Source organism: Sinohyriopsis cumingii, chromosome 10 (assembly GCF_028554795.1).
Source record: "Sinohyriopsis cumingii isolate HCF-2022 chromosome 10, ASM2855479v2, whole genome shotgun sequence".
Classification (NCBI taxonomy): domain Eukaryota; kingdom Metazoa; phylum Mollusca; class Bivalvia; order Unionida; family Unionidae; genus Sinohyriopsis; species Sinohyriopsis cumingii.
The window spans coordinates 52,056,739-52,071,485 of NC_142970.1; the positions used below are offsets into that span (position 1 = coordinate 52,056,739).

Consider the following 14,747-nt stretch of genomic DNA (forward strand, 5'->3'; position numbering starts at 1 on the left):
CCGAATGCGTTATATTTTCCTCATAAGAAAAAGAACAAAAGTATTTTTTTTTACAATAAGAAAGGCATAAAAATAGAAAACAAATACAACCATTTCGTGCTCTGGAGACCATATTTTACTCCTTTCGAAGTTTAAATGTGATTCAATGCAACAAAACAGACTTGTTATATATATATATATATATATATATATATATATATATATATATATATATATATATATATATATATATATATATATATATATATATATATATATACCACATACATTAAAAATAACGTTGCATTTAAAGTGTTGGTTTAAAGCATTTTGATATACCAAATTGTGATCCGCCCATGGCGCAATAATACGCATACATGAACATTATTGCGACCGTGTGCAATTGATTCTAGATCAATGATCAATCTGCACACATTAATCATTGGTGACGTATGAAAATAACGATAAAACGTATTAATAATACAAGTTTTCTAAATAAACTTAATATGGAACACATTTTCATTGCGATCTTTTTTGCTTTCTGTTCCTCCTCCCCTCTCATGTGGAATGAGAAAGAAAATGAGTTTGGGATGGATTAAAATCTTGAAATAGAAATTACACCAAGTAACCTACAAGAATACGGTTCGTCATAACGATATGTGTGTGCTTTCTTTGGGATTTATCTACAGTGTTTTTCAATGATACAAACCATGTCGTCATTATACAGTAAATTTATCGGTTACGTGGTACACATATTATGATGTATTTAATGTTTTCTTCTTGTTGTTGTTTCTTAAACATATAATGTTCTAAAAATCGATTATTATTAATTAAATATGACAATGTTCAAAGCCCCCCCCCCCCGTCTCTCTCTATCTCTACCATCGAAGCAACACTGGCTAAAATATGTTAAATGACGGGCGTAGAGGATTTTCGTTTGTGTCATCGCACGATGAGAGAGAGAGAGAGAGAGAGAGAGAGAGAGAGAGAGAGACAGAGACAGAGACAGAGAGGGAGAGAGAGAGAGAGAGAGATAGTTGACTTATATCGATTTTTAACAAATTCTTTGTACATCGAGCACGGGCACCGGCACGGTATCGGCATTTGTTATCCATTGTCTGAAAGTTCCGGTTGTTTTCGCGCGAAATCGACCATTTAATATATCTGGTTCAGGGCGGTGGAGATATGTTCGACTGCCAGAATTATTTTGTGTGGTTAGCATTTTATCTTCGTTTAGTATAGATATAATATGCACATTTCTTTTAATTTATTTATTTATTTTTGTTATTAGAATAACGTATCGCTGATGTAGTGATTTAACTATTTTTAAAAGTAGACTACAAGGGAAGTGGGTGGGTGTGTTGTGTACGAACTGATTATATTCTGCAGACGACGAAGAATCAAGAACATAGCTTGAATGGGATGATTTTTTTCCAGAACTTATTATTAAATTTCAGCATCGCTATATTTAATTAGTATAAATTATACATTGCAGATATGATAATTTGTGTAAGGGGTTTTTGTGTAACACGTATTTTCGCGAGTTGGATTTTTTTTTTTAAAATCTAGGGAACAGGGAGCGCTAATTATTTTCCTTCTACCGGAATAATAGGTTTATTATTAAGGACATACATTTTTCAGGACATAATTTAATGATGGATGAGTGAAGATAAAGGGATTTGTAAAGGTAGGAATGCTGCATGGAAACGTATATCAAGATGTATAAAGTATGTACATATATCATAATAATTGGTCAGTTTCAAACATGTTATCCTGATTCCTTGCTGTATGTTTTTATTTTAAAGGAAGATAATTTGATGTTTTAAGCCTTGTTAAAATGTTCATGATTTCTGTATCCCACTTTTTTTAAGGTGTTTATTATGATGGAAAATATTACAGTAATAATGAATGAAAACCAGTCAGTGTGTTGTCAGTTAATTGAAAAAGGTAGGAGTTGTATATTTCGTTCAATGCAGAGATTTTTAAATATGTATGCATTTTTAGCTTCCTTCCCAAGACATTGACTGATAACCACACTTGAAATTTTCTGCGATTTAAGTTGGTGTCACTCTGGCAAAGTTTTTCAGGCTCCAGGCTTCAATTCCAAGTTCACATCTTAAAATTAATTTGCTAGAATTTTTTTCTTAATTTGTAACTTTGACTTTTACATAAAAATAGACAGCTGATGGGAACCTCTCAGGTTGATTTGGCCCAAAATGTTGCTTGAACTACATCATTTACTTCTAAAGAAACACTTAAAGTAAGATTTAAAATTTATGCAAGTAGCACAGTTCTGTTGTCAGTTAAGAGCCTACAAAAACATAATTGTGCATGTCCAGGAAGCAGTGTATCCCCCAGGGGTGTAAAATTGAGGGTACAAAAAACCCCTTGGTGTCAAAACTAGGGGTCAAATACAGAATGTGGGGGTCAAAAATGTATTGACAAATTTTCATACGACTCATACTTTTTCAGCTCGAAATAGGATATTGCAACTTGCACAACATACTCTCTCTCTCTCTCTAAACATACAAATACACCAACATGCACAATTAACAAACAAATGCATTGTCCATTCAAAGAATAATTTTATTAGTTCATTTTTCTTTTAAAGTTGTACTTTTTTAACAGTCTCCTCAAGCAATATTATAGCCAACACATTACATATAAGCCAATACAAAAACCCAAATAAATCTTTTTAACCAAATGGGAGTTAATGTACTGTCTTTCATCAAATGTGTACTATCATAGGTTTCATTGTACTTCGTCTTAGAACACATTTATCCAAATATCAAGGAGGATACTGATTCATCTTCTTTCTAATAAGTTACACTTGAACTTTAAGGTCTTTCTTTTATTGCAACCAACAAAATCTGCACTGACCCGCTGATGTTGTAATCCAAATAGCGCATTTGTCTCTGCAAGTTTACTGATTTCTTTGTTGTGAAATAATGTCTTAGGTTATGTGTTTTCCAGATATGGCGAACGAGGGCAGGTTTAAAAAAATTCTAAAATCTGTCACAAAAGATTATTCACTTTTGCAGTCTTTGCAATCACGCGATCAGAAGTCACACCGGTAATCATAATGAATGTGCCTTATTCCAGTCAAGGGAATTATTTTCTGCATTTTTCATTAAAGTTAGATCCACAGTTACTATTTTGTGTTCTGCTTCTTTCACTTTCTTCGCTAATGCTTTTGAGTGCATGACGTTTTAATCTGGAGATCACTTTCTAGTGCAGCATGCCTTGAGGTTAAACATCTAGATGACAGCTTGCTGAACTTGATGGAAATCGCGAGATATGGGGAAGCTACTCCGTCATAACATTGCCTATGCTAGTCTGGTTCATTGTTTTGTATGTTCCCTGCATTGCACTTTGCTATATGAATAGAGGAGCGCAAGGCAGGGAGCAAACAAAGCAGGGAACCAGTCAGTGCCTATACTCGAAGTATATACGATGCCATCCATCGTCCAATGCATTGGGTATTAAATAAATCCTGATCATATTATGAAAATCCTTTGCATCAAAAAAACACACGGCAACAAAATGTGTATGTCAATTTTCTCCAGTGTGCATCCCTGATGCACAAATGTGTGTAAAGGGAAACACTGCCAGGAAGATAATCCAGTCATATTATCCTTTTTTTGGTGTCTGATTTAGATTTGTAATGTAGCTTTAACAATTGTTCAGTCGTATCCCTACGACATCTGTAGTGTTGCAGTTTATTGTGATGTTTAACATTGGGGCATAATGTCTCAGACATGTAACATCATGTCCCACTCAGTCACATTGTCCTGACATCGGGTCAACCTCTTAATGTTGAGTGCCAAGCAAGGCAGCTTATAGTACCATTCTTATAAGTCTTTGACAACGATTCGAACCCGTGACCTGCATCAGAGGTGGTCTTTCTAACCATTTAGGTCACTGGAATGGTCATCCATTTTTTCATCAGGTATACAGGGATCACACTAGAAGCCATCCATTTAGTACATATGCATGGAGGGGGGATAACTCAAATGCATATGCTTACGTATGGCATAGCTGCCAACCCTCACGAATTTGGTGTGAATTTCACAACTTTTTCAGCGATTCACGGACTCGCGCCGTAAGCCAAAAATTCACGAATTTTCCAATCCTCAATTATTTTAAATCTTTGATAAAATAACCGATTTCCCGTTAAACGCTAGTCATGATATTCGCAGTTGCCGAAACGGTCCGGTACTGCTGGTCACGATATTAGTAGATCTACAGCCGATTAGTACAGTTGGCCCGGTAGCAAGCATTTTAGCCTATTTTAATCTATATGTATAAGAATAGTTTTACAAATGCTTTTGAGAGAAACTGGGGCCTAACCGGAAATTTGCTCCGTGCATGCGTCAAAACACTGATTTGAGTTACTGTTCAGCATCGCATGTAACATCTTGAAAATGTCTTCACCACCAAGGAAAAAGAATGTATTACTCAAAAAGTGAACTTTAATTTGGAATATATCAAATATTGGCCGTGCATTCTGCCATTAAACATTGATATTCGTTCATGCTTTTTGCACTCAGTGTGCCATCGCAGAGACAATGTGAGGAAGAATGTCGGTTGCAAAAAACATGTAGAAGTTGGGAAAATTAAGAATTCGCAGATTTCAGCACTGGAAAATTTTAAACCATTGGCAGAAGACCTGCAGGCTACCAACGCTGAAGCATTATTTGTGAGTTTTCTTGTCGAACACAATCTACCTTTATCAGCTGGAGACCATGTTAAACATTTGTTCTGACAAATGTTCCCGGACTTAAAAATCGCTTCCAAATTTTCCTGTGGAAGAACCAAAAATGCTGCAGCTCCTGTGCATTCCTCACAGCAACCGAAAGAGTATTTTCTTTAGTGAGGAAAAATAAGACAGACTTTAGGGCCTCCTTAGCTGCAGAAAATTTGTCAGCAATTTTAGTCCCCAAGATCAGCCAGCAGGCAAAAAGTCGGAACTGTTTAGAAAACAAATTTACGATCAAGCAGTTGAGGAAGTTCAAGTCTGCCACAGTATCATGTCTTGATAAATAAATATTTCTGCATATATGTAGTGTTTTATTTTTATTTTGCGAACTTGATACAGTGTAGTATTGACAGTCGGAGTGGATGGAGTTATTGTCATGGTATTTTTCATGAATTCATGTCCAAATTCACGACTTTTTATCCCTATTTTCACTAATTGTGAGCCTGGAAGGTTGGCAGCAAATGGTATGGGGGGTCTATTGATTATGTATGCATAGGAAACGGGTGGGTGGTGAAATACCAATAATAATTTGACTAATACGTAACCTGTTCGACTGGGTTCAGTCTGCATTTGTATTTTAGCAGACAATAGACAAACTCTTTAAAGTTGCACAGCTTATTTCTTTGATGCAGCCATACATTCGGTGTCAGTTGACTATTTGTTTTACGAAACATGTTAATATTATTAATCCTTTATGGTTTTTGCGTGGATTAAATATATGCTGTCTTATAGAATTGTTGGGTGCATCAAACGTACAAACGCAAGTGGAGGGTGTGAAAAACAGTATGCATGTGTATGGGCGGGGGGGGGGAGTGATCAAGCTTTGCCAGAGTTTTTGCATACCAATTGAATGGATGGCCCCCTACCAGGCAAAGTGGGTGACTAAGTTGCCTAAAAAAATGTAAATATACAGACTTGTTTTGATACTTTAACAATAGTATGTAAATAGTGACTGGCGTTTTAAGAACAGAATTGGTGATCTGGATATTTTAATGTGCAAGTTTTTTGTTTGTCAGTGTAATTGATAAATAGATTTTGCTATAACACAGCACTAGAACTAACCTGACTACGGCGAGGGAGCATCTCCAAAAGTATGGTCGGTCAGTGTACCTCCAAAAAAAAGTTGTTCTCGCTTTCCTAACAGAAGGCAAAGTTTACATTTTTTGTATGACTTTGTTGTCCAGTTGGCATGGTAGCATGACCCCTGCAGTAGTTTATGAAAAAAAGGAATCTTGTTTGGTGGTATAGTTAGTCTGCTTCCCTGCTTGGTAGACTCACTGCTTTGCACTAAACTATTACATATCTCTCTGAGAACCAGACTAATCAACAAAACAAAAAGCAGTGATTTACTATGCAAATGTTTTCTTGATGGTTATTGAAACCAGTTGGAATAATGTTGGCTTTCTTTCAGTTGTTGAACATTTTGAACTTCATTAGAATAAGAGCTTTATTGACAATTATTATCGACATGATTGTAAAACGAGGATTCAGCCATTATACAAATCTCTCTCTCCCCTTCCCCAATGGTTTTCTCAAGGATTTTTGTGAGGTCCCTCTGTAACTTGTGCAGTTACTTGTAGTGTAGTCTATGTATTTTGGACTCTGTGTACATTAAATAATGAATTGATTACTAGCAATAGTGTTGAAGAAATTTCAGCAGCATCCTGCTGATACACATTTCTTATGTGTTGTCGATCCAAAGCTGATCTTAACTTACATGTGCCAGTCTGTGCAGGTCCAATTTACTCCAATTGCCTTTACTGGAATTGTAATTGTTGCAACAGTGCTCAAAGATTATTTTTTTTTAAACACAGGCCCAGGGCTGGTGACGTAAAGCATTTTATCACAAGCTCTAGCTTTTACAAGCCTGGACTCCAATTTCCATGTGCCCTAAATTTCCCATTTTTTAATATTATTTGTCTCGCAGTGTTGCAATTGCTACAATTCAAATATAAATTCAGATGGGGATTTGACGGTAATGCAGCTGTCATTAGTGTTTGTCACTGCATTCACTAGAGACTGGATCGTCCTGGTGTTCAAACTTTGCTGGATTCTGTGAGCGAATCTGGGTCAGAACCAAGTTGACATATGTTGATATGTTTGCAGTTTGTGCAAACAATTATCTCTTCTTTTGTTTTTTGCTGGTAAAACTCCTATGACCAAGAGTTCTGTACTTATTGTTAATGGGTTTGCTGATAGCGAATTGCTGCCTAAATTGGCTTCAAAATGGTTTCACACTTAAACGTTACTCTGACAATTTAAATGACCATGCTTTGCATTTTATATAAGCTGTATATATATTTTATATAAGTTGTAAAATCTGACTTCAACTGAACATTGCTGCTGTTCACACTTGTCAAAAAACTACAATACATATGGCTTAAACATTCTCATGACCACTCCAGTGGCCTTGTGGTTAGAGCGTCCGCCACGGATGAGGGAGGTTGCAGGATCGAACCCTGGTAGAGTCATACCAAAGACTTTTCAAAGTGGTACTAACAGCTTCCTTGCTTAAAGAGCATAAAGAGGTTAGTGTTAGGACTGGTCAGCTTCGTGTCAGGATAATGTGACTGGGTATGACATCGTGCTGCATGTCTTTGGCATGATGCTCCATTGCTAGACATCACTATAAACTGCCACACTACATACATCATAGCGATATGACTGATTTTTTTTTAAAGCTACGTTAAAAATCCAAATCACACATACACACACACTAAACATTATCATTCCTAGCAATGATTTCTGGTAACTTTTGTTCTCCTACACTTATCTAGCATCTCTTTGATTTATGTGTATTGGGTTGTTCCACATCCAGATCATACCTATTGGGGGTCAAGGTAGACTTGAATTTAGGGGAGAAGTGACTTCTCCTTGTGTACAGAACAGGGAGAAGTGAGAGCTGAACAAGGAGAAGTGGGAGCAAAGCAAGACAATTTTTATATATAGTATCTTATCATTGTCCTATATATTTCTGACCTGCATAATAGCATTTAAAGCTAAATTTTCAATAACGTAATATTTAGACTGCTTTCTATGAATCATATTTTCCTAATAGATTTGCCCAATGTTTTGCAAAAAGAAACAATCTAATAAAGTGGTACTTCCCAGACACAGTGATGTTTGCCATTATTTCTCCATGACAGTTTCCCTTACAGTTCCAAACTGATTTTTATCAAGAAAATAATGTACATGCAGCAGTTAAAATATTAGTGTTACCAATTCTATTTGTAAAGCACAAATTGCCATTTAAATAAGCTTACGTTTTGAAACACAAATTGGTATATTTTTATCGTCAATGGATAACTGCAAAAATTCAGCAGTAATAATAGCTAACCTACTCTGGAATGGCCAATCAGCTAACAAAGCACTTGTCTCTGACTGCCAGTTTCTTTATCGGTACAGTTGATATCAACATCTATTTGATGGCTTGAAGCCTACATTTTGCGTTGAGCTATTTAATATGAACTGGAACTAACCTGGTCAAGGCAAGGGAGCATCTCAAAAAGGACGGTCATTCATTATTACTCAAAAATATCATAGTGTGAAGTCGTCTACTTTGCCTTGTATCATGACCCCTGACTTATGCAAATTAGCATGGTGATCTCACCCAATGGTCTTTTTAAAAAAAAAGTGGACTAAGCCTGACCGTTTTTTCTTTTAATTCCCGCTATTTAAAGGATAGTTTTACATGAGCTACAATCATTAGTGTTTACCATTTATAAATCCAACATGTAACAGGCATATATTGAAGTGGTACGCTTTTTTCTATTTTCGAAGATTACAGAAAAATGTGTTATCACAAAACACAACTGTGTCTGGGGACTTGGGAGTATTACAAAATCGTGTGGGCTCCAAGTGGCAGTGATCTTAAGTGCTCTCCGTTATCAATCACTGTCATCTCACCTCTGTGTGGGTTTGAGTCAAGGATTCGGTCAATGTGGGTATGTGAGAAAGCTTGCCAGTAGCTTCTCGTGGGTCGGTGGTTCTTCCCAGGGTTCTTCCTCTACCATAAATACTGGCCGCCATGCATAGCCTATCTTGTGCTGAAAAATGGCGTTAAACCCGACTACAACAAAACCAACAAAATCGTGTTTTAGCTAGACACCTCATGTTACAATTTGAATTAAAATCACATCTTCGCTTCATGTAGGATAGTGGTGATCTGATTTTAATTAGAGTGTGCCTTATAATGGCAAGTATGTCAACATCTTGAAAATACATTTACCCATTTCATCAGTGCAAAGTTTTCTCGGGCAAATTCGATTATTTTTTTTTTCCAAGCCCAACAGGCACCTCTCTCAGAATATTGGACGGGCCTGATTTGAAATTAATGGGGCTTCTAGCATCGATTGATTAGATTTTTTAAGTACTATTCAAGAAGTTTCAATTATGGGTCATGGTGTGCTAAATAGTAATTCAGTCTTTTTATCTTGGCACAATATTAGCAAGAAGAGGTCATCAGCATTTTGTAGATTGAGTAAATTGGTAAAAAGAATTGCAAGGGACTTGAAAAGCCATAAGGTCTTTCCATGCCAAATTATACAGAGATCCCTAGGTGACCATTTCCAAAAAGCTAAATTAACTTCAGTATGAGATTCAAATTTTTTGTTTAGATTTCACTAGTTTGAAAATGCCCTTTTGAATGATTATTTTTTATGGTCCCTTTTTGCAAGTTCTTTATGTCTGTTGCAGAGATCTCGGAAACTCTTAATTATGCGTATTTGGATGCCAATTTTTGATCTGGGACACAGAAAATCACTGAGGCGGGAGTCCTCCGTATGCATGTAATAGGTGTGCAGTAAAATTCAAAGACTTGCCAGTCCTGCTTCAGCCACCTGCTTTGTGGGAAAATGTGTTGATCAGTTAGATGTGCTGTTATTTACAATGACAGAATTCAGTGACTGAAAGACCTCTTGATACATACATGTTGCCATTTTATAAGAGTACATAAAAAGAACATGATGCAATAGCTGGGCGGCAAGTTCAAAGGCTTTGACTGGTGGCCGGGTGGGAAAATGTGCTGATATTTACAGTGATTGAATTCGAAGGCAGAAAGACCCAGAGATGTACATGTGGTCATTTATAAAAGTACATCAAATAAACAACTTTAGCTTTCGTTATTGTGTTTATTTCCGAAAGTAGCGCAATAAGCAGTGCACGTGGCCTCGGTATCAAGACATGTTGAGACTTAGACAAAATGCCATTCATAAGTGGGTGACAAGTTGCCTAAAATGTAAACTTCGCCTTCCTTCTTTTAGGAAAGCTAAAACAACTTCCCCCTGTGATTATTTAAAAGGTACATTGACTGACCATGCCACATTTTTTTTAAAATGCCCCTTGCCTTAGCCCGGTTATTTCTAGTGTCGTAGCAAAATGTAATCAAGGCATCAGTAGCTAGGCCTAGTTTATATATCAGTAATGTTGACAAACTCTTGCTCATTCATAAGCATTATGTTTTGATAGCTGATTGACCATTAACCCTTTTCTGAGTAAGGTAGCAAGTATCAATTTCCTGCATGTTGTCCTTTGATGATAAAACATACAAACTTTTGTTTTAAGATCAGAATCGGTGATCTGGATATATATTAACTGCCTTTTAAACACTATTTCGTCATAAAATTAGTTTGAAACTGTAAGTGAACCATTAGGCCTAACGGGAAATAATGGCGGACTTCGCTAAGTCTGGGATGTACCAGTTTATTAGATTGTCTGTTTTCTTTAATCATCGGGCAAGTATATTCAGAAAAAAATATACAGATCATTGAAACCAAAGCCTAGGTATTATTTTATTAAAGATTTAACTTTAAAATGCAAAATTATGTAGGTCAGAAACGTATAGAACAATGCTGTGTTGTGGAATTCGCGAGATGCGCTTTAAGGTCTAAGCTGTTTTCTGTCTTGACAAGTGTTTGCGAAAATATGGGGAAAAACAGCAAATCAGATACTATTTACTTGCATAAAATTACTACAAGTACATATACAAATAAATAAGCCATAAATTTGATCCTGTCAGTGGACTGTTGTAATGAAGCTATATTATAGTGAGTGATTACATTATGAAAACCTATCCATCGAAAAACAGATGCACTCACTTCTGTGTTGATTCTTTAGGAAAGAAGGGACTGCATCTTTTGATGGTGGGACTCCCATTTTTACCAAAATGGGAGTCCTGGACTACTAGTTTTAAAATCCTAGCGAGACCTCTGTGTTGATTGTGCTGATATTTCAAACCTAGAAACAGTACAAAAAGAATTTGGGGTCTAGGACAGGGGTTGGCAACCCATGGCATGTGTGCCACAAGGTGACAGGTCGAGAGGTTTTGTGTGGCACATGAATGGCAGCCAAAAATCTCGATTTTAACAGTGTTACTCTCTTACTGGCGGCACACACTCATTCATTTGGTAATTAATACAGGAAAGAGTGGCACACTATGTAAAATAGGTTGCTGACCCGTGGTCTAGTATCTTTGGATAATTGAGCTTCTTATGTAATATAAAAGTTTTATTATTTCAGATCCAGAGGCGGATGTAAGCAGAAGATGCTTTTAGATAGTGAGTCCAACCAACGACCTCGTGTTCTGGGGAGTTTTAAATATTCTGGCACAATTATTGGCACAGTAAAATGGAGAAGTGGCAAGGTGCAAGCAAGAGAAATGAATGGATCATGGATCTTGGAGTTTGTCCTTGACACCAGTGACAAAACTGTTTTGACTGTCCCTGTAAGTCGTTTGTGTATCAAGCTTCGGTCTTTAATGCAAAAAATGTTACATGAGTGTTGTATGTTTGCAATGATTACAGGTTTTGTTTGCATCTAGGGGCTTCAGTACAGTTGCAGTTGAAGTGCCTCCACCATCCAGTTCATTGGGGCCGGCTTAAGTGGGTGGGTCACAGGGGACATCAGCCATCCTAGTAATGGACCCCTTCCCCCATCCACCCCAGATAAAATTGTGTGTTTAAGTAAACCAAGTTTAGACCTAGACAGACTAATACTTAATCTAACGTAGCTATAATAATTATACGCATACAAAGGAGTGCTATTGAGGTGGATTTGTAGATCTATAACACCCCATCCTTAGCCCCTCCACCCAACCTTATTTTGGTACCGCAGTGCATTGTTCATAATGGCAGTCTGTTTAAAGTAAGTTTGTATCACAGGAGTGCCAGCTGAAATCATATTGCAAGATAAAATGCAGGATTGAAGTGTTTTTAATTAGACTTCCCAAAGTAAAGCTCATATGTTGCTATTTTTTAAAACCAGTCAATGCAAATGATGGATGAATTATAGTGAACATTGACTTTGTCACCTGGAGGTTTTTTGTTTGTTTTTTTTTTTTGCTTAACGGTTCCATCATTTTTGTATCGAGACCACTCTTTATTCCAAATGCCCACCGTATCCTGCTTTTTGCAATGATTCACCTGTCTGTGAGCAGTTCAGACGGGTCTGTCTGTCTTAGATCTGTGTCCAAAAAGTCTAAAATACGGACACAAAATCGGTTTCCAACCACTAATAGGAGTTCCAGTTAAATTGTCCATTAATCAGCCACAACTTTGTTGTATAGAGCATAACAAGCAGTGAGTTTTATAAATGTTGATAAGTAAGATAACCGATTTCTTTTTGGTAAGATCAAATGCTAATGTTGTTACTATAGAACGCTATCATGTTCCAACCCAACTAAAGATGTCGCACAAACCGGTGGCATGGAAATAATCAATAACATATCCACAGCATGTGGAACAGGAGGTTAGGCAACAAAATTCAGACTCCAGCTGTACATAGCAGACAATACAAAAAAAACCCCCCAGTTTTACTAAGGAATTACTCAGTTTTGTGTACATGTATATGCACTCTTTGAAATAAAGATAGGCTATACATGGCAGCCAGTATAAATGGTGGAGGAAGAACCCTGGAAAGAACCACCGACCTATAAGAAGCTACTTGCAAGCTTTATCACATGCCCACATTGGCTTAACCTGAGACTTGAACCCACGCAGACAGGTGAGATGTCAATGATCCGTAGTGGTTAGCGCTTTCTGCCACTCTGGGGCCCCCTGGCCAGATTTCCTTATTTTTTTACATACATGCCAACCATTACGCTTTTGGTGTAGTCATTACGTTTGTTTTCACTAAATTACCATGTAAATGTATTCAGATTACACGTTTTTGGTATATCCCCCTCCAAAAATATTATTAATTTTTCTCATTTTTATGAACATCCCATTAATCCCACAGACCATATTCTAGAACAGGCGGCTTCTATGTAACTACAACATAAGAATACGCTTATCTGTAGACTTGCGTGCACTTTCCTAACAGTGTTATGTTCTTTTTATAGCAGCTGCCCTATTCCCAAGAAACATGCTGGTTTCTACTTTCAAACTTTTGAACTCTGTTTCTGTTTATAGCAGCTGTATGTCTTAGTTAGGAGAGAACAGACTGGTTTTCTAACTTTTAATCTTTGCTCACAGAATCTTTGTTCTAATTCATATCTGGTATAGAACCAGTCTGTATGTGTTTGGTGCTAAAGTCAAGTAAGATTTATTCTAGTTATGCAAGTGCTAGAGCAAAAATGGTTTTCAAATAATTTCACAGATGGATTAGGAAAAGGCGAAAAACTAATTCAGAGATGAATTACACAATACAGCATTCCATTCTAGGGCAGCTTCATGCCCCTTGCAGGCTGTGTGGAAAGGATTTTAATATTGGTTATGGTGGTAAAACATAGAAACCTTGAATTGGCTCATTTTACAACTCCAACACTAAGGTAACTTCTTTTTCACAGCAGAAGTAAATTGTGAAAACGAAGTTTATAAATGCAGTGGCATTATGTACCGAGTTCTTAATAGAACATGGAATACCTCTAGCAGTAGAAGACTACATTGGTCCTTTCTTCAAATCGATGTTTCCTGATTCCAAACTTGCAGAAAATATGCATGTGCAAGAGCAAAATCATCTAATATTTTTAGGTGTTTAGCAGTAGATACTTCACTTAAAATTGCAGAAGCCATGAAAATTGGGCCGTTTAGTATTGCAACAGACAGGATCAGTGATTATGATGACAAAAGGTTGTAACCAATCTATGTTAAGAGACTGACAATGAAAAGGGCATAGTCAGAGTGCTCTTCTTTCATTACCAGAATTAACAGTACATTCCACTGGAGAAAACATTTTCCTATTTGCTTGATAATGCTTTGAATAAAAGTAAGTTGGCAGAACTGTGTGGGGTTTTCAGCTGATACTGCATCAGTGATGACTGGAATTCATAAAGGAGTTGCATTCTATATTTTGAAAAATGTCTCCATCATTGTACATATCTGGTTGTCTCTGTCATATGATGCGCCATGCTGCAGGAAAGGCTGCTGATAATTTAGAAGGAGAAATGAAGTATCAAGTTGGCACTCTACCTGACAGTGTACTTCATGCGGACCGAGTTGGATTTTTTTTATCTTATTCCTCAGCTAAAAGACCCAATAACTGTAAGATATAAATTTCCTCTTCTTTGTCAGGTTATGAAAAGAAATATTGGTTCTTTACCATTCTGATGCTGACTGTGAGAGATTGTTTAGTATAGTTAACACAAAAAAACCTGAATTCAGATCTAGGCTATGTAACCCAGCACTTAGTGCTCTACTGCAAAACATTCAGTCTCAGCTGGTACAAAGTGTTTTGAAATGGGATATGAGTGTCTGTTGCTTTTTAAAGCTCTATATATGAAAACTTGCAGCAGTAATTGATGCTAAAAGTCCAGAGAGATGGATATATATAAATACATATATATATATATATATATATATATACATATATATATATATATATATATATATATATATATATATATATATATATATATATATAATTTTGTTCATATACTCATTTAATTTTTATCATGTTATATGTGGACTCCTATTTTTCTGCTCGTATTACTCTATTTGTCCACTTGGATTACACTTTTTCCTCGCCAGGGGCTGGCATGTATGCTCACATGCCATTGACACACAAATTGACACCA

General features: G+C 36.5%; 1 protein-coding gene across 3 annotated transcripts in view; it reads left to right on the forward strand.

Annotated features, from left to right (window-relative positions):
* The first annotated feature begins 1,099 nt into the window (after positions 1-1,099).
* The window catches only part of LOC149790154 (ubiquitin carboxyl-terminal hydrolase 37-like), a 79,242-nt gene continuing 65,594 nt past the window's right edge, over positions 1,100-14,747 (forward strand). For 2 of the 3 annotated variants that reach the window (XM_089972143.1, XM_089972146.1), the window contains exons 1-2: positions 1,100-1,193; positions 11,255-11,459. In XM_089972143.1, coding sequence (XP_089828269.1) covers positions 11,280-11,459 — 180 coding nt within the window. In that variant the 5' untranslated portion in view covers positions 1,100-1,193; positions 11,255-11,279. Of the gene's footprint in view, positions 1,194-1,341; positions 1,667-11,254; positions 11,460-14,747 lie in introns of those variants that run through there. The other variant, XM_089972144.1, reaches the window with a different exon arrangement.